The 23,604-nt window shown below is 43.5% G+C and overlaps 1 protein-coding gene across 1 annotated transcript; it reads right to left on the reverse strand.

The window, feature by feature from the left end:
- Positions 1-2,729: 2,729 nt before the first annotated feature.
- On the reverse strand, positions 2,730-23,103 carry pik3c2g (phosphatidylinositol-4-phosphate 3-kinase catalytic subunit type 2 gamma). Its single transcript, XM_061823283.1, has 32 exons — positions 22,663-23,103; positions 22,499-22,578; positions 19,546-19,703; positions 19,256-19,370; positions 19,067-19,178; positions 17,096-17,166; positions 16,913-16,976; positions 16,711-16,836; positions 16,543-16,573; positions 16,073-16,256; positions 15,872-15,994; positions 14,842-14,970; positions 14,603-14,717; positions 14,387-14,520; positions 13,961-14,149; positions 13,788-13,881; positions 13,575-13,669; positions 8,979-9,159; positions 8,795-8,902; positions 8,623-8,715; positions 8,315-8,444; positions 7,278-7,414; positions 7,019-7,188; positions 6,759-6,915; positions 6,368-6,477; positions 5,896-6,064; positions 4,437-4,555; positions 4,260-4,356; positions 4,099-4,162; positions 3,693-3,772; positions 3,481-3,606; positions 2,730-2,892 (listed from the first exon to the last, which is right to left on the reverse strand). The coding sequence occupies exons 1-32, from the start codon at positions 23,101-23,103 to the stop codon at positions 2,740-2,742; spliced, it is 4,155 nt and encodes a 1,384-aa protein (XP_061679267.1). The 3' UTR covers positions 2,730-2,739.
- Between the last annotated feature and the right edge of the window lie 501 nt (positions 23,104-23,604).

Raw genomic sequence — 23,604 nt, forward strand, 5'->3', positions numbered from 1 at the left:
CAAATAAATCAAAGCAATTGCCTCTTCTCAGTTATAAATATCAGTTTTATTGTGTGAAAATAGATGTGCTATATTCCTGCCAGTGCTGCACGGGGGAAAATACCAGAACCCTCGAATGAGTGGGCATATCTTTGTTTGCGGCGTGTATAAATCGAAGTGAAGGGCAAAATCCCTTGAGTGGGACTTTTAGTTTCCTGTGACAAAAAATAACTTTTGGTGCGAGTTCAGTTAATGGGAGCAAAGTTGTTTTCCCTCTTAGAACAACAACGCCAATGCTTTTGGTGGGGTTGAGACCGAACAAATGACACTAGTTTAGAGGACCAAGTCACGAGCTCTGCTCTGAAAGAAATGCTCTCATTCCCTCCCACGTGAGGAATCCAGCAGGGAATCATATAAATAGAATCCACAGAGGTATACATTATTGAAGTAAATCCAGTGAAGAAAAATCTATTTCTGTCGAGCTTCATCACCAACTCCAATAAATGAGACAGTGAGAGGAGGGCTGAGCGGTCCTGTCAGCACGAGGGTGGTATTAAGATCATACCAGAACCTACATAAAGACAAATCCTTTTAGTTGTGAGGTGTGTGTGTGCATCTTTCTTACACATGATAATCAGCAAGGTTTCAAATTAGCCCTCCATAGGTATACTCTACGTTGCTTCCATGATGTAAAAGATAGTCACAATTTTCATCTGTCTTTCACTCTAGACCAGGGGTGTCAAACTCATTTTTCACGCGGGCCACATTGTAGTTCAGGTTTCCCGCGGGCCATTATGACTGGAACAAAAATATTTAATCATCTCATATTTATGAACAAGTTTTAGAATCAAATCAAGGGTAATGTGTTTTTCAACTATTCACATTTGGTAACACAAAAATCATTTATGATATGTGACAATTTTAAATTTTGGTACATATTTTGACAAGAATCACGGAAACTTCGCCAGCCACATAAAATCATGTGGCCCCGGGCCTTGAGTTCGACACTTGTGCTCTGGACACATGCAAAATATGTAAACACCGCAGTGCAGCTCAGCATCTTGCTAGCAGTATGCTTTCGGCAGAATGTCAAACTTGTTCAATCATTTGAAATTGCATTCTGTAAAAAGTAAAGTATCGTACGGAAATAGTGTTAATGCAGCTTCCAGCCCCTGAAAACAAAAGGCTTCAGTAGACAAAAAGTGATTGACCTTCGCATTCCAGTACTTTTTGGGATGGTACGGTTTGTGTACACATCAGCTATGCCAAGAACAACTTACAACTGTAACAGTCACAAAAAAAAAATGTGGCGTGCAAAGGGGCAGTCGGAGGATGTAGTGGCGCGACCGTGCATCAACCCAACTGGTTGGGGTGGGTGGGCATTCCAACATGACCTCCGCTTGGGAAAAAAAAAAAAAAAAAACTACAGTATTTGGCCCCTAGGACCAACACACCTATGCACGCCGCTGAAAATTTCTCTTTATAATGCCTTGTGAATAAAGAATTAAGTTTTACGGGCAAAAATTCACCTGATGCTGTTTTAAGGCCTGCTTTGTGAAGATATCGCATCAATTATGATCCTCAAATAACACTGCTTTAAAGATTGTCATCTTGTTCCAGATTGCTCTTCTTTTGGTTCTGAATTTGGAAATTTGCTCAAGGCAGGGGCAAATCTCATCTGGTGGGATACAGGGCTCTAGGCCACCCAATTAAAATCATAGAAAAATCCCAAACTATCTATTTACCGAATCTCCTATCATGACAAAGCTGTTATGTAGCAATTTATAATGTTACTATAATACATGCCTGCTTGACAGAATGTTTTTACAATGTTTTTAAAAAAAAAAAAAAACAACATGTTACATCCTTCACTTTTCTGTATGCGACCCTCCAAAGAAATATTTGGACACCCCTGCACCAGAGGGAGTTTGCTGACCAAAATTGGGAACTGTATCATACTGAGAATCACTTGTTTAAGCAAAGAATAAGCAATTTGAGTCCCATTCTGCACTGAAACAAGTGAACTTGAGACCAAGGTACTACGGAATTATGTTGAAGTGAGGGGAGGAACTCTTTTTGATTTAGTCAGGCCAAAGCCGTAGAGGCCCCATAGCTCAGTGGTTAGAGCATTGGCCTGGTAAACCAGGCGTTGCGTCAGGAAGGGCATCCGGCAGCTGTGCCAAACAAATATGAGCGTTCATCTGAGATGTCACGCTCTGGTGACCCCTAACGGGACAACGCGAAAGAAACTTACTAGTCAGGCCATATCGTTGGCAAACAGAAAAGCTCCTTTTTTGCCATCTTGTGGCATCTATGGGCAATTTTCTCAGCAGGACCCAGCTGTGAGGGAAGAACTGTCGCCAAAAAAATTTTGACCCCCTTGCCATCCAGTAGGTGAAAATAGAATATGGGGATTATTTGATGGGGTTGTGGTCATGGCTTCTACACCAAAGCCAACCAAGGATGCCTACGTGGACTGTACATGGGGATGCAAACTGTGTATCCAATGTTACGTGGTAATGAAACACTGAAAAAGGCGTATTCGGTAATCGTCATCATCCCGACATCTGAAATTAAAAAAAAAAAAAAAAAAAGCTGCTTTCAATCAATGCAGTTAAAATACCGAATCAAGTTCTTTCACCCTGCCTCCAGTTTCAACTTCATCCACACTCTTGTTCACAGTGCAGCGCGGTAGTCGAGACAAAATACATTGCGGTTGCCCCCCCTGTTGGCTTCAGGCCTGCAGTGCAGCAAGTGAGGTCAAAGTGCCGAGTTTCCCAGTGCCAACCAAGTCTCCTTGTTGAGCAGCTCCTCTTCCAGTTTAATGTTGGTGGCAGCTACAAACGTCTTTTTGCTCTTCACGCTCACCTCCAGCACCATCCCATACAGGAGGGGGACGTTTGCGTACTCCAGCTGTAAACAACGCAAACATTTCGGGGACATGTCAAAGTTGGGCATTTGAAAAGTAATACATATACGGATACATATACACTCCTTGCTTAGTATAGCTAAATAATGTTGCTGCACGGTGGAATAGTGATTATCAGGTCTGCCTGGTCCCAGGTTCCTGGTCCAAACGTCAGCTCCAACCTGTCTGTGTGGAGTTTACATGCTCTCTCAGTCTTCCAACAGGATTTCACTTCCTCTCACATTCCCAAAACGTGCTGCTAGTTTGGCTGAAGACTCAGAAGTTCTTTGTAGGTGTGAATGTGAGTGTCGTTTGTGGATTTGCTCCGCAATTTGCCAGCAATCAATCCAGTGTACCCTGCTGTGCCCAAAGTTAGCTGGGATAGATTATAGCTTTTGTAGACAGGCTGGAAAAAAGCCCAATTTAAGACTTTTCAATCAAATTTAAGACTTACCGTTCACTCACATAATACACACTTCAAATGTTAATAATTTAAGAAAAAAAATGTATGCCAGAAGGCTGTTGTAGTTCACAAGGGCATTTCATTTTTGTATGCAACATTGTTATAATGCATCAAAGAAAAATAATTGTACCAGTTCATTGAAGGTGGGGTTGTCATTATTCCGCACCACTTTAGTCTTTCTCTTGGACTTCTGCTGGGGGTCCGGTCTCAGACACGTTACCACGTAGGCATCAGGGTTGGAGCCATTGGGCATTTTCTGTAAAAATAAAATAAAATAACTTCAGAACAAAGAACATTTAACACAGAGGGTTTTTTTTCCCCCCACCAGTGTGACAAGCTCACAATGTTCTTGAGGTGTTTAACCAAAACAGAGAGCTTTCGTTCCTTGTAAGTTATATACAGCTGGATTTGGGGACAGGCTCCTGTAACGGGAAGTGAGAAGTTCACACTATCGAATACAGTTTGTACATCCTACTACACACTTCATGAGGTACACAGGCACAATCAAATCAGTGCTGAACCAGAAAGTCTGCCGCTATGAAGATCATATCATTTAGTTGTAATTTCTGACATTTTACCCCTCATGAGGTGACAAAAATTAAAACAGCTTCCACCTTTGACAACTATGCCCATAATAAACATTCAATGGTTTGACACAGCTCTTACATTAAATCTGTTAAAATTGTGCAGGTGCACCTCCAATAAAGTTGAGGCTGATGAAAATATATACTTAGAAGCAGAAATGTACCTTTTCCCACAATTTCCTTAACCATTTTTGGCCCATCCAAGAACAAACTGCACACAAATTCATTCTAAAAGCAGAAAAAAGCAGATTTGCATTTATATCAATACAATACAAAGCTAAACTAGAAGAACGCAAAGCAAAAAGAGGAGGTCAAGCAAACATACACCCTTGCAAGGTCCTTCAAAAAGCTGTTTGAGGTATTTATTCAACAGAGACATCTTCCTGCTGGGGGTGAATGACATCATATACCAACACGGAAACCTGGAAAGGAAAAATAACAACTACTGTACTGTGTTACAGTACAAACATTGTGTGAAATAAACGCTTGTCTCTTGACTCACTGAGGCATCGCAGATTCTATGAAGTGTTTCTGCAGCTGTTTGTGGATCAGCTCAAAATCTTCAAATGTCATTTTGTTATACCAAAATCCATCATCAATAGTCACTCTCAGGTCAAAGATCTGACAAATCAAAGGATGAAAAATAAAACAAACCAAGAATGAGTTTGACTTTTGGGTCTGGATACTTTTTTAACACCGATACAAGTAGCGGCTGATTAAGAGAGTGCGAGGTGGCCACTCCTCCACTGACGATGGGTTACCACGTGACTTTCCTTGAAAACCAAAGTTGAGGGAAATAAAATCAAATATCTATCCATTTGCTGCACCGCTTATCCTCACAAGGGTCGTTTGCGTGGTGTAGCCTGACCCACATATCTTTGGGTGAGAGGTGGGGTAAAACCTGAATTGGTTGACAACCAGTCTCAGATAAAATCAATTACAGATATAGATAATATCAATTATTGGAACAATATGGACTACAGTGCATCTGTTAGTCTCACCCAGGGCTGGACAAAAATAATTGACCCCGACAGTTTCCGCCTAGTTTTGGGCCCTCATAATTAGCGGAGCATGACCAATTAGAGCAATTTATGTTCGTCATCCCAAACCGGACTCTAATTATTGCTGAGTCAGCAGTGAAAAACTCGGCTCAAACGAAAACGGCTCTATACCGTTCACCACTGCAGGGGGTTGCCACTGTGGCTGCTGGTAAAAACTAGCTCAGGCATCCGGCACGTGCCCATTCTACATCATTACCCAGAATGCACTGTGATGAAAAAATACTGGCGGCTTATGTTGAAACTATGTTTTGTAAAAATGTTTCAAGTAAAAAAAGTGAATATTGTCTCAAAACAACCAGTCAGCCTTATTTTTTTTTTTTTTAGTTTTTACAGTGAAAATAAAACACTGGCAGTATCGGGTCACTTTTATTGCCATTACAACTATCCATCCATCCATTTTCTTTGCCGCTTATCCTCACAAGGGTCGTGGCGAGTGCTGTAGCCTATCCCAGCTGTCAACAGGCAGGAGGCACGGTACACCCTGAACTGGTTGCCAGCCAATCACAGGGCACATGGAGACAAACAGCCCCACCCACAATCACACCTACGGGCAATTTAGAGTGTCCAATTAATGTTGCATGTTTTCGGATGTGGGAGGAAACCGGAGTGCCCGGAGAAAACCCACGCAGGCACAGGAAGAACATGCAAACACAGGCAGGACCGGGATCAAACCCAGGTCCTCAGAATGAGGCCAACGCTTTACCAGCCGAGCCAGCGTGCTGCCGCCATTACATCTAAATCTAGTTAAATGCTAGTTTACGGTAGGAGACCTTGACACTGTCTGTGACTCTAAATTAGTTGTGCAGTCTCTTTGAAAAATAAGGGGTAAAAGAAATAATCAGCATGGTAATCACTCCCGAAGGACCGCCGGACCGGTGGTTACTCCGCTGCTGGTCTCACCGCAACTTTGTCCTTGATAGAAAAGTCCTGGATGACAGCATCTTGAATGTTGGTGCTGGGAGCAGGAATCCCATCACGGATCGATGCTGTCTGCTTCTTCCCTTGGGCCATGCTATGTGTGAGGAAGTTCAACTTGACTGCAACAGAACCCATGCTCTCCTTGATCTTCCTACCCAACAGACACAACGGCGCATGCAGAGGCGGAGCAAGAATCAAATTTTTAAAAATGCAAATATGTTTCGAGCGGCTTCCAATATGTTAAAAAGGTTAAACCGGAAATAAAGCATGTCTGCAAACAGTTTCAAAGTAAGTTGATTTCGAAAATAAAAAACAAAAACAGAACTGTAAATATTCTGACGTGTAGTTTGACAACACATTCTACATGTACACAGTATTGACGTTTACTTGGTTTGAGCAATTTGTTTTAAGAAAGAAGAGCTAGTAAGTGTTGTGTGTGCACGCGGTCAGTTACTTTGTAAAGTACGACGTGGCTTCCAGGTCAGTGTCATGAGGTCTGAGGTTTCTCTGGACGTAATGCAGATCATTACGGTCCTTCAGTTCGGGCATTCCTCCGTTGGTCATCTGGGGAATCGCAAATACACAAACACCATGAATACATGAGTGAAAATGTATTCATAACTGAGTCAAGTGTTTGTCCATTAGTATTGTTACACAAAAACTACTCCAGTGATTTCTATTAAAATTGAAGATGTCGTGGCGGATGTGTTATCAACTTACTTATCCATAGTTCACGCTGACTTATGGTGTATTATTTTATGATCCACCATTGTGTTTGTGTTTGGCATTAAAATAAATGTTTATTGACATCTGATAGGCACGGTGGATAAAAGATTTGTCCTTACTAGCTCCAGCAGGCTGAGTACGAGGGCAGATCTGTGTCTGATGAAATTGTAAGCTTCACAGCAAAGTTCCACAAAGCGATGCAAGCGCTGAGGCTTCTGCCCACCTCCTGTGATGAAGTGCTGCATCTCCGAGGTGAAGATGAACGGTGATCGGTCCCTACATTGTTAAAAATAATAGAGGAAAAAAACCCCACAAAAGTTTCTTTTAGCACTTGATGTATTTAATTTCACCCCTTATGTCTGTTGAAATATTCATGTGCCTTTTAAAGTTTGCGATTTTCTGTGCATTGCCCATGATCTTGCCAAAGTCGATGTGGAACATGTGGCCACTGTGCTTCAACATGATGTTATCATTGTGGCGGTCGCAGATCCCCAGGATGAAGGTGACCACGCACCAACCCGCACATGAGTGAATGAAGTTCATCACAGCCTGAAAACACATGATAAACAAACGGGAGCGGAGGTTAACGACCAGCCCTTGATGTTTACTTGCATCAGTGTTTCGCGGGATCGGTTTACTTTTTCATAGTCCTCCTTTGTTTTATTCCACATGTGAAACCATTTCTCCAGGGTGTCTTGTCGAAGGGTCCCACCCAGACCCCACTCCTGCTGGATCTTCCCCAGCGTCACTGCCTCGGGAACCACTTCTATGAGGCCTGTCCGTCACAAACACAAGCAATGAAGCACAAACTCCAGACACATCTCGACCTTATTTCTTCATAACAGATAGTTTCCGATGGGTTTTACAATGCTACTGCTGTCATGATCCTCCCGCTCCAGCCCGGGCTGTGCGGGTGCCAGTGCGGTTGAGCTGATTGGGTGGCGCACACCTGCGCCTCATGCGGGCTGATTATCCGGCATATTTATATGACCCCGATAATGACTGGTCTGTGCCAGTTCATTGAGCTTCATGTCCCGTTCCAGTACTCCCGTATCCCTGATCGACAACCCGTGTGTACCGACCTTCGCCTGTTCTCCGACCGACCCCGTAAGCCTGACTCCTTTGATACTTCTGCCTGCTTTGATCGTTCTCCCGTGTACCGACTCCTGCCGGCCCGCTCACCTGCTCTCTTCGCCCGACGTCCCAACTACCGCTGCTGCACCTGACTGCCTGCCCGATCCCTAACCACTAAATAATAAACGTTTCTCCCTGAACTACCTTGCATCATCCGAGTCCTGCGTTTGGGTCCTACTCCCGTTCCGATGGGTCGTGACAACTGCAGAGAGTACCAGGCGCCTTTTTATAAAGGCAATGATTATTTTTTTCTCAGCAGAGAACTCGCCACACCAGTTAACAGAAATAGCCCAAAAAAATATTCATATCAAACTCATGATCTCATCTCAACAGCTGGATACACACGTTAAGTACCTTCTGTCATCGAATGGAAGATCATTTCATTGTTCTGGCTGCATTATATGTTGTTAGCATAAATGAGACGTGAAATTTGGACCACTTACGTAAAACTGGATTATTTTCCAGGGAACATGTGATTGGAAAAGTGGTTGGGAATCACAGCATTAGGGTACTGGTCGAAGAAATGTTCAAATCAAGTCACCTTGAGTTGCGCCAGTAGAAAGACATCTGTAGGTGACCATTCGCAAGTCCAGGCCTTCTTGGAGCCACACCCTGTCCATCATACGGACCATCTGCAGTACTAGCATGTCCTGGCGCAGGCTATCTCCTGTCTGGAGAGAGCACATCCAACTCAGTGATGGAAAATGTTTAGTCAAAAGCTTCATTTCCACTGAAAGTGGCGTGCTTGTGCAAGCAGCTGCGTAACTGCCCATTAGTTCACAGTTCTCCTTGACGGGGGCATAACTAAAGAGCCGACGTGGATCAACAAAGTGCTGCTTTATGACCAACCTTGCAGATCAGAGTGAAGTTCTTAGCCAGCGGGTCAGTGCAAACAAACGACACACCCAGAGGAGAGGTATTGGAGTTGTAAAACTTACAGGCCTGGAAATAAAAGCTCACATTGTAAACATTTGTTCAAAGATATATTGGTTGGATTGTCATGATGCTGTTTAACATTTACATCGAGGTCAACCCCCTTGACACGGACGCCAACATCTAATGGTAGACAGCAACTTCCCCGATCACTGAAGAATTCCTCAATCTTCCCCTTTTCCTTGTTCAGCACAGCCTGGAGGAAAATTAACATGCATTGAAATTTATTTGCTTTGTTGCCAAGTCTAAACCTGTGAATGAGATGAAAAGACCTTCCGTCGCGTCTTGTCCGACGTCCGGACTTTCTCCGCCACCTGGACGAGTGCCGAGAGCAAACGGGTCTCTTTATCCAGCTCCTCCCTCAGCGCTCGGCCGCAGCAGAAGCGCAGGGCCGCGTGCACCTTACTGAACCAGCTCTTGTAGTGCGGCTCTGTGCAAGCATCCTCCAGCAACCTGGCACCGCAGACAATAATGGACGATAGCACAACGTTAACATACTAATTCATTTGTAGTATCACAGATATTAGTCTATCTTATGGAAGTAGATCAGTGCCACCAGGATTTAAATTTGAAATGTAAAGTGAAATAGGATTTGAATTTGAAATGCCACAGAAAACAGGATTGGAATTTAAACTGTGAAGTCAAAACATTTCCAACAGTTGTATTTCAGTGTAACTTTTCAACGTTAACGCTTCAAATGGCTGCAATTCGCCGTCTAAAATTCAACCGGCTACAATTCACTGTGCCACCAGGCAGGGTTACTTCAGGTCAGAACCAAACAGCCATCCAATCCAGTTACGCTTTCTTAGTATGTGACGTCATGTGACTAAGAAAGCATAACTGCGATTGGCTGGGGGTTCTGCCTGTTGGCACAGCCGATGAATTTTTGACAGCAAATTGTAGCCAGGTGGATTTCAGACAGTGAAATGTAGCCGGTTGAATTTCAGACAGCGAATTGTAGCAACTATTGAAAATGTGATCACTTTACATTTCAAATTCAAATCCTGGTGGCACTAATCTACTTCCATACTATTTTCTTGATAATTGTTCTTTTTATAAGCAATAGACTGATTCTTCTGCTATAAAAAACTAACTTTGGTATATCTTGGAAATAATACAGTACGGTGCATGCTTTAAATTTCACCTTACCTCATATACAGTATTGTCCTCACAACTCCACATTACATTTGTTTTTTTTGTTTTTTTTATAGCAAATATACTTGTACCATGGTAATAATTTTATCAAGTATAATTAACAGAAACCAGTCCAAACTGTGAATTACATTGTGTCTTGTTTTGTTTTAATGCATACAATAGTTATCAAGTTAAATGCAGCCCTCTGGGGGCCACAAGCCAATGCAAATTGGAGGCCAATTTCCAGGGTGGATGAATTAAGAGGGTTCCGTCAAGAAGGACTTAAAACTTTGCCAAACCAATATAAGCATTAATTTAAAGAAATCCTCGCTGAATGGGTTGTGGTCCGGATTTACAACGTCTGCCAATGGTGCGGTTAGCCTACAGGTTACCGGTGGAGATTAAGGTACTCTGGGTCGAAGAAAAAGGAGAGGTGGATCTTTGGCAGAAAGAAAGCACAGTCTACAACTGAATGTAGGGAATTTGAAAGTTGGGACTATAACGAAAATGGTCGGGTCTTGGTTGATATGATTGGCATGATGATCAAAACTTGAAATTGAGGGTGTTTTGCAAAATGTAATTAAGCCCCACAGGTAGGATGTGACCTGGAGTTTAAAGATAACTTCTAGAAGGAGCTGGACAATATATTTCTGAGCATCCCAGACCGAGAGAGAGTCGGGATCGATGCTGATTTGAATGAACATGTTGGGGAAGGAAACAAGGCATAGAAGAAGTGATGGGGAAGTTTGGCATCCAGGAAAGGAACTTGGAGACACAGATGGGGGTATCTCATGCAGCTGATGTAATCTGAAGGAGTTTACTGACTGTAAGGTAGTGGAAGGGGAAAGTGTGGAGAGACAGCATAGCATAGCGGTGTGTAAAGTGACTCTGGTTGTGGAGAATTGTCAATTGTGTGAAGAGTGAAGATTAAGAAGACAAAGTTAGAGCAGACCATGTGGTGGAAGATGACAAGGGAAGAATGTTGTGTGGCTGTTTGGGAAGAGGTGAGACAGGCTTTTGGTGGACAGGAGTAGCTTCCAGAAGACTGGACCACTATAGCCCAGATGATCAGAGAAACAAGCAGAAGAGTACTTCATGCATCTTTTGGTTCGAGAATGAAGAAGGCGACTTGGTAGTGGAACCTCAAAGTACAAGAAATTATACACAGAAAGAGATTAGCTAAAAATAAGACAATGAGAGGACCAAGCAGGGGACAAGGAAATACATAAAGATGCATCATAGGGCGAAGGTAAAGGTGGCAAAAGCCAAACAATTCATTTGATGACATGTATGCTAAGTTGGACACAAAGAAGGAGAAAAAAGATCTGTACAAGTTGGCCAGATGGAGGGACAGACATTGGAAGGATGTACTGAAGATTAGGGTGTTTAAAGGGGAAATCCAGTTTGCATGAACAATGTATCCAATAGGTCATGTATTATGACAATGTGATGTTAAATCCTCTCTCATTTAATAGTCTTTTGAGAAGATTTTTTAATCGACAATTACGAATTTTCAGGGCTGCTGCCAATTTCTCGAGTCACATGACCTATGTGGACGGATGTGACGTGTTACGTGCCGTTCCAAACGCTCGATGACATGGGACACCATTTATGCCCAGCGCTGATTTCTCGGATTTATCCTCATCTGATGAAGAAATAGCAGTATCGGTTGATCGGGAAGACAGAGGAATACTGCGGAAGGTTCTTTGGATGGGAATGACATGGGGTCTGATGCGCAACCTCCGGTGGCGGGCCACGAGTCGAGCTTCGGCGGCGGAGGCTGTTAGCAGCGCTCCGGCGGCGGCGGCAAAGCTCTGCTAAAGGCCTCCGCCGCCACATAAGCTCGGCTAACGGCCTCCCTGGACGCCAAAGCTCAGTTAACGGCCTCCCTAGACGGGCCGCCACTGGAGCTCGCTCATCAGACTCCGCGTCATTCCCGTCTGAAGAACCATCTGCGGCTGCCGCCCCGGAGCTCCGGGGGCCTTTGTTTATACACTTATGTCCCATATAGGCCTCAGAGTAGTCAGACTCTGCGTCATTCCGCCCGAAGAACCATCCGAATACTCAACATTAATTACAGCCACAGGTTCAAATCTTTATGGAAGTATTCCTCTGTCTTCCCGATCAAACAATACTGCTATTTCTTCATCAGATGAGGATAAATCCGCAAAATCAGCGCTGGGCATAAATGGTGTCCCATGTCATCGAGCGTTTGGAACGGCACGTAACACGTCACATCCGTCCACATAGGTCATGTGACTCAAGAAATTGGCAGCAGCCCTGAAAATGTGTAATTATCGATAAAAATCTTCTCAAAACACTATTAAATGAGAGAGGATTTAACATCACATTGTCAAAACAGGGTACATATTACATGACCTACTGGATACACTGTTCATGCAAACTGGATTTCCCCTTTAAGGATGGAGATGGAAATGTGTTGACTGCTGCCAGCAGTGTGCTGGACATATGGAAAGAATAGTTTGAAGTGTTGTTAAATGAGGAAAATCAGAGAGAAAGAAGATGAGAAGAGGCCATTTTGGTGGACCAGGAAGTAGCAATTATTAGTAAGGAGGAAATTAGAAGGCACTAAAGAGGAGTTGATCCTGATGACTTACCTGTGGAGGTAAGGAAGCATCTAGGAGAGGTGGCTGTGGAGTGTTAGACCCGCTTGTTCAACAGAATTCTAGCTGGTGAGAAGAGGCCTGAGAAATGGAAGAAAAGTGTAGTGGTTCCCATTTTTCAGAACAAAGGCGATGTGCAGTGGTGTGATAAGAGGAATAAAGTTGATGAGCCACACAATGGAGATATGGGAAAGAGTTATGGAGGGTAGACTCAGGACACAAGTGAGTATTTGTGAGCAACAATATGGCTTCATGGCTAGAAAGAGTTCCACAGATGCCTTATTGGCTATGAGGATGTTGATGGAAAAGTACAGAGAAAGTCAGATGGACACATTGTGTCTTTGTGGATCGAGAGCAAGCCTATGAGTACCCAGAGAGGAACTGTGGTACTTGCTGCGGAAGTCTGGAACGGCAGAGAGATATGTTAGAATACAACAGGACATGTATGAGGGCAACAGAAATGTGGTGAGGTGTGTCTTAGGTGCGACAGAAGAATTTAGGGTGGACTGCATCAGGGATCCATGCTGAGCCCCTTCCTGTTTCAGATGACATTGTGATCTGCAGTGAAAACAGGCAGCAGGTGGAGGAACAGTGAGAAAGATGGAGGTACGCACTGGAAAGCAGAGGAATGAAGATTAGCCAAAGTAAAACAGAACATATATGGATGGATGAGAGGGGTGGAGGCGGAAGAGTGAGGCTACAGGAAAAAGAGATGGCAAGCGTGGATGACTTCAAATACTTGGGTTCAACAATACAGAGCAATGGAGTGTGGTAAGGAAGTGAAGAAACGGACCCAAGCAGGTTGGAACAGCTGGCGAAAGGTGTCTGGTGTGTTATGTGACAGAAGAGTCTCTCCTAGGATGAAGGTCAAACTCTATAAAACAGTGGGGAGCCTGGGCATGATGTACGGATTAGAGACAACAGGAAGCAGAACTGGACATGGCCGAAATGAAGATGAGGTTCTTTTCAGGAGTGACAAGGTTTTTGTAAATTTAGAAATGAGCTCATCACAGGGATGACCAAGGTTAGATGTTTTGGAGACAACGATAGCTGCTATTTTAATCAGATATGTGTAATAACACCACATTCCATGATTGATTTGCTACACACCAGAAAAGTTGATGGGCAATCCGAATTTTCTTTAGTGATCTCTCCAGCAACAACATGACCAGAGGTCCATCCAATTCCCATTCACTCTTCAGAGCCTGCAAAAGAAGAAGAAGAAACATAAAAGGGAATACGAAGATGAAGAAGAAGAAGAAGAAGAAGCCAAATTAAATAGCATTGAGACTGGAAAGGATGTGAATGTGTTGTGGTGCTCACCTGGACCAACTGTGGCAAAAACTGCTCCAAGTCGTCATCGGGAATTTGTTTAAAATACTCCACAGCGGTTTTGCGCACAGTCTGGTCTGGAAAACTGGATGACACAAACAGGACTCTTTTTTCTTGACTTAAGCAAATTGGTATCATGGCAGGAATCGGAGCTGCTCCCTCACTTATCAGTGAGCAGGAAGAGCGCCTCCTCGGGAAGATGGATAGCCCAGCGGTCCAGAACTGTGTAGATCTCTGTGAGGTCCTCAGCTTGCCACTTAGGGGCTCCACCCAAGACCAGATGGAGGAAGGTACTTGCTTTGTCACCGCTGTGACGTTTACTCCACAGGAAGTTCTTCTCGTTTTCTGACAGACTGGAGACAAAAGGAAATTAGCTGTTCCAGTGTGAGTCCAATTTTCATTCCTGGCTCGCTTGTCTCCGTCTCAACTCATTAGCAATTTTGGTAAGAGGACGTATAGTTAACCTTTTATGATTGGTTCTTCACGATCATATTTCACCAACATATTTAAAATTCTTCCATTCTTCATTGAAAAAAATGCCTCAGTTATTCAAATGTTCTTAGAGTGGAACTACTTTTTCTTTAACTCACAAGCAAAGGCACATCTTCTTCGACACCTGTAACATTTTTTTTTCCAGATCTTCACAAGGCGAGGAGAACATAAAGGACCCCGGCAGCGCGACAGGCCTCTTATATGTCCACTTCACCTCATCGGGAAACTCAAGCTGCATGGAAGAGATGATGAGATTTCCCATTATTTTTGTTTGTTTTTGCCAACAGAGGGCAGAGCTTTCTGACTCTACTCACCTGCAGGATGACCCCCACTGTTTGCCTGTGGCTGTCAAAGAGGGCTGGGGACGGGGGCGAAGACAGCATGGCCAACATAGACAAGGCGAGCAGGATGGTCCCTCTTACCAGGGTTCTACACACACACAGTTTAGTCAACATTCACTCTGCTGCACAATGGAAAATGTTGCAATGGTGCTCTTCACTCTTCTCACAGAGAAAATGTGATTCAGCCTCTGTACAGCGTGGTTAAGGTGTACCTGTTGCTGTAAAGTGGTAGAACAGCCCAGGCCAGCAGCTCGGGACTCTTTCCTCGCTTTGAGCCCATCAGCTGGAAGGTCAGCATGCATTCGTAGGGCAACTGCTTTACCGGGACAGGAAACGCCATCCTGACATTCAAAAACGCCAACATGATTATTTGGGTTTGAATTTACAGCAAGTTTGCAGCCCATTTATACTATGTACTCTAACGGTTGCATTAAAGTGGTCTGGGGCAGCCTGAAAACGTCCCAAAACCTAAAATACTTTTATTTTTTTTATTAACGTAAGGAAGTTAATCATAAAATGTTCATTTAAATGAAACATTCGTTTTTTTTCCTCCAGATAATTTAGGGCCTGTACAGCAAATTGTGGGAATGTTTAAAGTTATATCCAAACATACATACATTTATGGTTACATTTATGCTACAATTTTCCTTTTGGTAAAAAAAAAAAAAAATCTGTTTATCTTTCATTTCTTTGTGGCAAAAAGAAAATGACTTTTTAAAAAATAGGTACTGTGCAATAAAACATCACATTTGTCACAATCAATTGCCTTTAGAACTACAGATTCCAAATTTAAATGTGTGCTCTTCCTGGAAAATGTGAGTAAACCAGAAGTGTTGCGCTTATATTTGTGTTTTTATCCGCCTCATAAAATTTCAATACAAAGTAAAAACAACAAAGTTAAATGCTCCCGAAGTAGGGATGCAACAATAACTCAATCTCACAGTTTCTTTTTATCACGGTATTCATCTTCTGGGAGAATAATTTGTGGGATATTGTGAGGAAAGCTCACAGTACAGCAGGAAGGTTTCCCAAAGTTTTTTTTCTGAAAAAGACAGCATCAAATGATATTTTAGCATGCACTTGCTGAACTGCGGGTTAACGTTTGCTGGAACGAAAGCCGGCGTGAATAACAAGGCGCTTCACGCCCAAATGATTGCGACTCGATGCATCGTGGCTCCGCTGTCGCCTTGCGAGGGACTCTTTAAGGCTGTACCGTATAATTAATATGAATACAGAACTCACATGCGGTTACAACGTATTTTCTTTTCAAAGGCCAAAGCTGTGCTGATGTTTTCAGAAACCGCGGGTGAGCAAAGCTGCGTCTCCCCATACGTCAGCTCACAGGAAATAGAAAAGCAGTCATACCTAGAAAAAAAAAGAGAAGGCGTAAAGATCAGATTTTTTGGCATGATGTGCGAAAAAAATCTACTGCTGATGTCATACGTGGTCACCCAGCTGGGTAATAGTTTATAGAGGGCGGCCACGTTGAACTGTAAGAGTTCACTGTTGCGCTCCACATCACTGCTCAGAGGTTTGCTGGCAATGTCTTGAGTTCTGAAGTTGGACAGGAAGTTGTCAAAAAAGTTCTGCATGACTTTCAGAAGGGACTTGTGCAGCACCTCCATGGCTACAAGACAGGCAAGAATACACACACACACACACACACACCACACACACACACACACACACACACACACACACCACACACACACACACACACACACACACACACAGTTAGGGAATTGTTTATGGATTACCAAACAAAAAAATGTTTACTTCTCCATTTCTGTACGTCGGTTTGTGTTATCTGCGCTAATTAATCTGTGATTTTCAAGGGACCCAAGGATGCATATTTTGTCCCCCACTGATCAAAACATAATTACAGCATCTAAAGATGCAAAACATCTACTCACCGCTCTCGCATTCCAACATCTCCTCATGAATCTGCAAGGACAGGAGAGGACACACACACCTTTCATGCATCAGATACATGGAAAATTGAAGATGTGATGTGGGAAAAGCACAAGCTACAAGCCGGATTGTGATGATTATAGTGTCACGTACTGTATGTGCTCTCTTACCAGAGATGTGGGGTTGACTCTGTTGATCCGGCCAATGGCGTCTTCCAGCTCCCCGCTTGAGACGCCACACAGGAGATCAGTAATAGTACGAACGTGGGCCACCAGGACGTTGACGTTCATCTTCGACTACACACATCAAGTCACTGTGGAATGCTTCATTCACAAATATTTGACACATAAGCAGTCACCTGTTTTTACTGACTTTGCTTCTCATCAGCATGGCCTCCTCCCTGTTGTAGCTCATAAGCACATTCTGGAGACTCAACCTGACAGAGAAAAGAACCCAAGTGATGACAACCATATGTGGACAAACCTTCTTGTGGTGTAGGGAGATGTCCCCGTGACGGTAGTAATAATAGAAAGACGTGACAGTTCGCTGTCTTACTTGCACGTGTTGAAGACGGATACGGGCCGCACCAGCTCATAAAGGTGACTCGAGAGTTTATCGTCATCCTCCTCCAGGAGAGAAATGACAATTAAATGGTTAGTTGATACACATTACCCCGCGACCCTTGTGAGGATAAATGGATCAGAAAATGGATGAATGGTGGATACACATGAGAGCGAGCATGTCGCCCGACAAGATCTGCTCTAGTTCATACAAAAGACATTTGCGACTAGTCTTCCACACCACATTCGTCCAACAAACTACGTAAATCTTGCTTTTTGCACTACTTGGAACAAAAACTGGACCTTCTCTGAGCTGTTCCCACAAAGTTGGACTTACTTACTTAGTCTCCAGAAATAGTCTGAAAATGTTTTACTAAGGAGCTACTGTATATTATTAACACAAGTGTCACTGCTACTGGGACACCGTCTCCTTCACGAGATCCATCCCTCACGTATGCCCGATAAGAATGTTACAATTTGAGATGCACCAAATTATTAGTCAAATTGCATTAATGGCTGGCTATGACAGAAAAGCTGTAAACCTGTAGAAGTTCACTTCGAGAACAATTTGTCCGAGTTTCAAAATTTTTAAAAATTATGTAATAAGAAAAAAAATAATTCTGCAGTGTTCTTGGATTGTGAATATTTATTAATATATTCTTAAATTTATAGGCCCCTTTTCTCAAGCGAAAGTGGACTCGCGGTAATGTACTAATTCATTTTGACCTCCGGTTCTTTAGCGTTATTATGTATTTAGTATCGTGTTTAGTTTGCTCTTCAAAATTGGCTACTCTACGATCATGCTTCCACTCATGTGACAAGTGTGTTAAAAGAACTACTTTGGTATTTTTCAACTTCGTTTCACAATAGCTAAGCAATTAGCATGCCATTCCCGTCTTCCCCTTGTGAATTATTCCTCATCCTCACTTTGTCATAATGATACTTCTCAGAAGTGCAGCTCTTTCGCGGCCTGAGAGGCAACGATTAGTGATTTATGCTGCGTTGACACTAGATGCCAAATGAATGTTTGCCTTTGCAGCGCCGCAAAATATTTCACAGCATTAGTTGTGGCTTGGCGGCACAGTGGCGCTCCTGTAAAGTGTTGGCCTCACAGTTCTGAGGACCCGGGTTCAATCCCGGGCCACCTGTGTGGAGTTTGCATGTTCTCCCCATCCCTGCGTGGGTTTTCTCCTGGGCATTCCGGTTTCCTCCCACATCACAAAAACATGGAACATTAATTGGACCCTCTAAATTGCCCGTTGGTGTGATTGTGAGTGCGGCTGTTTGCCTCTATGTGCCCTACAATATGCCAGCAACCAGCTCAGGGTGTACCCCCCCTCCTGCCCGTTGACAGCTGGGATAGGCTTCAGAAATCCCGCAACTCTCGTGAGGATAAGCAGCTCAGATAATGAATGGATCGATAGTTGTACCTCGTATTGAGCTTATGCGGCATGAAATTATTTTGCTTGTATCATAACAACGTTGTGTTTCACTATTTTAGTGACAAAAATTAAAAAGCACATTTGAGCCTTTTTCTCGTTAGTGGCTCAAAATTTGGTACATCACTAGTTAAAACGTTGGTTAAAACCTTTGCTTGTATATTTACGATTCTAGAAACAGTTCACCACTGGAACACATTTTTGTACTTTTTCCATCATTTATGGGAAAAATACAAGTACCCACAAATTGAAACGGATTGCGTTCAACTTTAGAGATTCAACTGTATCCTGTATTTGACAAAAAACACTTAAAAAGAATACCGAGATCTGTATTATTTTTTTCTCAGACTCTCCGCTAAATGTCAGTAGCCAGTAGTGGATAGGATTTGTATGCACAACAAAGACTTCAAGAAAACTGCAGGTAGTGTTTTGTTTTACAGCCACACTGGCCTTGATAAATATGTGGCAGGGCAGGTCTTCCTTTGTTGATCAATGATTAACATTTGGGAGTGTTAGAAGTGACTCACATCCCTGGCCAAACTGTGTTTCAGGTTGCTGGAGTGGAGCAGCCGAAGGGGGAGGTCCACGTTGAACTTGCAGTGAGTTTGAACGACCTCGTGCAGACCCAGCAGCTCTTCACTGTCGCGACAGTGGGCCGTCAGTGCACAAATACACAGTGTGGGAAATTATTACGTTCGCCCAATCAAGCTACTTACTTGTGGAGATACTCCTCAGAGTTGCACAACTTGAGAACGTAATGGCCGTGGGTTTTGCGAGTGAGCTCCAGCAGCTGGAAGATCTCATCGATTAAACTTTGCACCGTCCTATTCACTAGACAAAAGATACAAGTTTCACACAGCATAAACTAGGGACAAAAAATATTTTTAGCATTCGGCTAAAATTGTATGATTACTCTAAAATTCAAAAGCTGCAAAAGCCGAACATCCGTGTCTTTTTCCAAGTAGTGTACTGGTATGTGTTATATTTTGAGTGATGGTTTTGATACCTGCAGTTGGGATTGGAAGCTGGTGAGTTTTGTATTTGGTTGCCACGCTGACAGTCACCTCGACCTCCTGCAGCAGCGCAGGATGGATGGGTGACACTCGAGCAGACACCACCCCTGAGTTGTGAGCTCTTTGTGTGTGCTTGCAGTGCGACATCAGACTGCCGGCAAAGACATTCTTTTGAATTTACAAAGTTTTATTTGAATAATTACAGCAGATTAATAGGTCAAAAATGGACTACAGTAAACCCTCTCTACTTTGCGGATCACCTATCGTGGAGTCAATGCATCGTGGATTTCTAAGCCCCCGACCCAAAAAAAAAATAAATAAATAAACATAGTATAATTGCTGGATCGCTACATACCAATGTGCCATCCTCCACGCGACGACATGGACCAATGAAGCAAAAAATAAATAAAACATCAGCATACATTAGTACAGTACTGTTGTGGGAAGCCGCATTGATAGGGTATAATGCGGCATCCCAGCAGGACGACAAGGACCTATGGAGCAAAAAAACAAACACCATTTACCCCTACTTCGCGGTTTTTCACTTTTTTCAGGTGGGACTGGTACCAATTAACTTTGAAAAATGAGGGATTACTGGACAGAACTTTAGGTAGCAGAAATGAAGATGCTGAGGTTCTTGCTTGGAGTGAACAGGTTGGATAGGATTACAAATGAGGTCATTAAAGGGACAGCCAAAGTTGGATGTTTTGGAGACAAGGTTAGAGAGAGCAGACTTCGATGGTTTGGACGTGCTCAGAGGCGAGAGAGTGAGTATGTTGGTCGAAGGGTGTTGAGGATGGAGCTGCTGGGCAAAAGAGGAAGGAGAGAAAGACCAAAGAAAAGGTTGATGGATGTGGTGAGGGAGGACATGAGAACAGGGGGCGTTAGAGAGGAAGATGCACGAGATAGGCTTAGATGGAAAAAGATGACACGCTGTGGCGACCCCTAACAGGAGAAGGGGAAGACTGTACATGGACAAAGGACATTCAGTAATTGCAACTAAAGGGAGTGACCACTTTATTTGTATTTCACGTATTTTTAAATGATCATGTTTAATGGGGTTGATGTTATTTGTTCAACACTTTCTTAGTAACATGAAATATTAATATTTAGTGTTCTAGCCAAACACATGAAATTTTACTGATTAAGAAGCGTGTGCCAATACTTTTGTCCATATCCTATCGACTACTTGTCATGCTCCTGGCTTGCTGCCCAGGCTGGGCGTGGCCAGCCAATTACTCGGCGCACACCTGCACCTTGTCCTGGCTGATTACACTCAGTACATATAGGACCCCGGGGGACGACGAGTCCACAGCCAGATTGTTGCCTTTGAGAGCTTGTTCCTGCTCTCCTTGCATGACTTCTGCCTTCTGTGTACTGAGCCACACCTGTCCCCTGACCACCCTCTTAAGCCTGCCGTTCCTATTAACTCTGCTTGTTTGGAATAGCTGCCTGATCCCTGACCTTGGACCGGATAAAGGTTTCCTCTGGATTCGTGCGTTTGGGTCCGCCCTCGAGCCCCGTTTGTGACACCGCTTGCCATAAAATGCGTCCATTTATTTTCTGTAGCACGTCCTCATTAAGCTGAGAGCTGAGCCGGAGCCTGTTTCAGCTATCTTTGTATATGGGACTACTAAATTACAGGGTATATCCATCCATCCATTTTCTTTGCCGCTTATCCTCACGAGGGTCGTGGGGAGTGCTGGACCCTATCCCAGCTGTCAACGGGTAGGAGGCAGGGTACAGTCTGAACTGGTTGCCAGCCAGTCGCATATCACTTAGAGACAGCCACATTCACAATCACACCTGGGGGCAATTTAGAGTGTCCAATTAATGTTGCATGTTTTTGGGATGTGCCCAGAGAAAACCAAGGTTCTAAGAACTGTGAGGCCAGGCCATGTTTTACCAGCTGACACACTGTGCCACCAGCGTACATACAGTACAGACACCCCCCCCCAAAAAAAAAAAAATCATTCAAACACACATTCACGCCTATCAACAATTTAGAATGTTCAAATCGACTTAACATGCACATTTTTGGAATGCGGTAGGAAGGCGGAGTACCAAGAGAGAACCCCCCCCCCCACACACACACACAGACACACACACACGAAACACACAGAGAACACGCAAACCCCATGCAGCTGGGGTTTGAACACAGAACTGTGAGGCAGAGCTGCTAATCTCTATAACGTTGTGGTGCTCCTGCGAAAATATATCAATTAAAAACAAAATAGGATATACAGGTGTATACCTAAAACCTTTAAAGCCTTAGCCTACCAATAAACATGTTGCTATGGCAAGGCTTCAATAAGCATGTTGGACTAAATTGACCTCCACCAAGGCTGAACCGTTAAAATACCCATAATGTAAATTCAGAGCTGTTACTAGACACATTATACATATTGGAAGATAATTGCTGAAAACATCTGCAAAGGCTCAGAGCTACACAGCATGAAAGCATGATGACATAGCTGGTTTTTTTTAAACATTTTAGCATTTTGCATTTTTTCGCGTGTAGCAGTACCTAGTGACATAATTTAGTCATCCCTCCTTTCCTGCATGAGAAAGTAAGTGCCTTCTTTCACAACCATAAAAATGCATCTCCCCTTCTGATATGTTTTTTTCCCCCTATAATCTTCAATTTACAGGGACTTTAACAAAAAAGTGATTAATCTATGCCATTATGATTCCATTCCATGGATTCCATTGTTGCCAAAACGACTCAAAGTGTAAAATTCCCAGAGGTACGCCTTTATCCAAATCATCACCAAAATATGGTCTTTGTCTTTTTGGAAATTGGACTCTCGGGTATTCCAAGTGTATGAATTCCACAATTTACTCCATCCCAACATCATAATGGCTGTGCATTAAACTAACAAAGCTAGTGGCGGCCCAAGACTTCAGCACAGCATTTTCTGCCTCGTACAGCCGCCATCGCCTTACTTGGATGTGGCTTGACAGAATGAAGCCATCACTGTGGTGCTGCCTTCAGGCGTATCTGTTAGTTTGATTTCCCATTTATCCTAAAATTAAAGACAATCGTTTAGGCGTCCACACTGTCAATTTGACCTCATCGACCACATGGAGAAACTGTGGCAGGTATTTACCAGGTCATCTGGTTGTGTGTTGGAGCGGGTCAGTTTGTGGACAGGAACAGTCAGATCACAGGAGAACCTGGTTTTGTTGTGGCCAAGAGGTACGTGTTTCCTGGGCGGGATGGGTGGGGAAATGTGGTCCTGTCCGCTTGGCGCACTTGCACTCCGGACCGGAGGGGCGGCACGTAGAGGTTGGGGAGGCCTGCGTGTTCCTGGCTGCGCACTTTTAGGACCTTGTCGGCCGTCAGCCTGTGGGTCGGACTGGGATTTCGAATGGAGTAAGTTGTTCTTCAAGGATTCTTTATTTTCCGCAATAATGTCAATTTCTTCGTACACATGATTGGCAAATTCAGCGTCTGTCAACGTCGTGGCGATGTCATTTGCATCTTGTCTGTGGAACACTCTACGGGCTGGTAAAGGGGGTGGTCCCCGTTGCGGTCCACGGGGATCCATCACATTGTAGCTGGAGTGGGTCTTGATGCTTGCAGTGTGTCACATCACAGCAGGACACCCTGGAAGAAATGGCAGCATGGGATTACACTACTCGTAAAAAGTTAAGGATATTTAGTTTCAGGTGAAATGCAATACAGTAATTCCTTGTTTTTTTGCGGTTAATTGGTACCAGACCCACCCGCGAAAAGTGAAAAACCGCGAAGTAGGGGTAAATGGCATTTTTTTTCTTTTTTTTCCCCCAATGTCATCTTGCTGGGGATGGCGCATTATACCCTAACAATGCGACTTCCAGCCACGGTACTTTACTGATGTATGCTGGTTTTTTGGGTTTTTTTTTCTGCTTCATTGGTCCATGTTGTCAGCCGGGGATGGTGCATTGATACGTAGGGATCTGCCATTTTTTTTTTGGGGGGGGGGAGAATCAGAAATGTGCGATGCACTGAATCCGCGATAGGTGATCCGCGAAGTACAGTGTTTACTGTATAGTACAACCTTTAAAGG

This window comes from Syngnathoides biaculeatus, chromosome 6, assembly GCF_019802595.1.
Source record: "Syngnathoides biaculeatus isolate LvHL_M chromosome 6, ASM1980259v1, whole genome shotgun sequence".
Lineage (NCBI taxonomy): Eukaryota > Metazoa > Chordata > Actinopteri > Syngnathiformes > Syngnathidae > Syngnathoides > Syngnathoides biaculeatus.

Excerpts from the sequence above, each read along its gene's own strand:
- pik3c2g (XM_061823283.1), bottom strand. The coding sequence starts at position 23,103 with ATGGATCCCCGTGGACCGCAACGGGGACCACCCCCTTTACCAGCCCGT. Across the intron at positions 14,521-14,602 it reads CAGTGGGGGTCATCCTGCAG|CTTGAGTTTCCCGATGAGGT; the intron begins GTGAGTAGAGTC and ends TCTTCCATGCAG. Across the intron at positions 6,916-7,018 it reads AAAATCGCAAACTTTAAAAG|GGACCGATCACCGTTCATCT; the intron begins GCACATGAATAT and ends TTAACAATGTAG.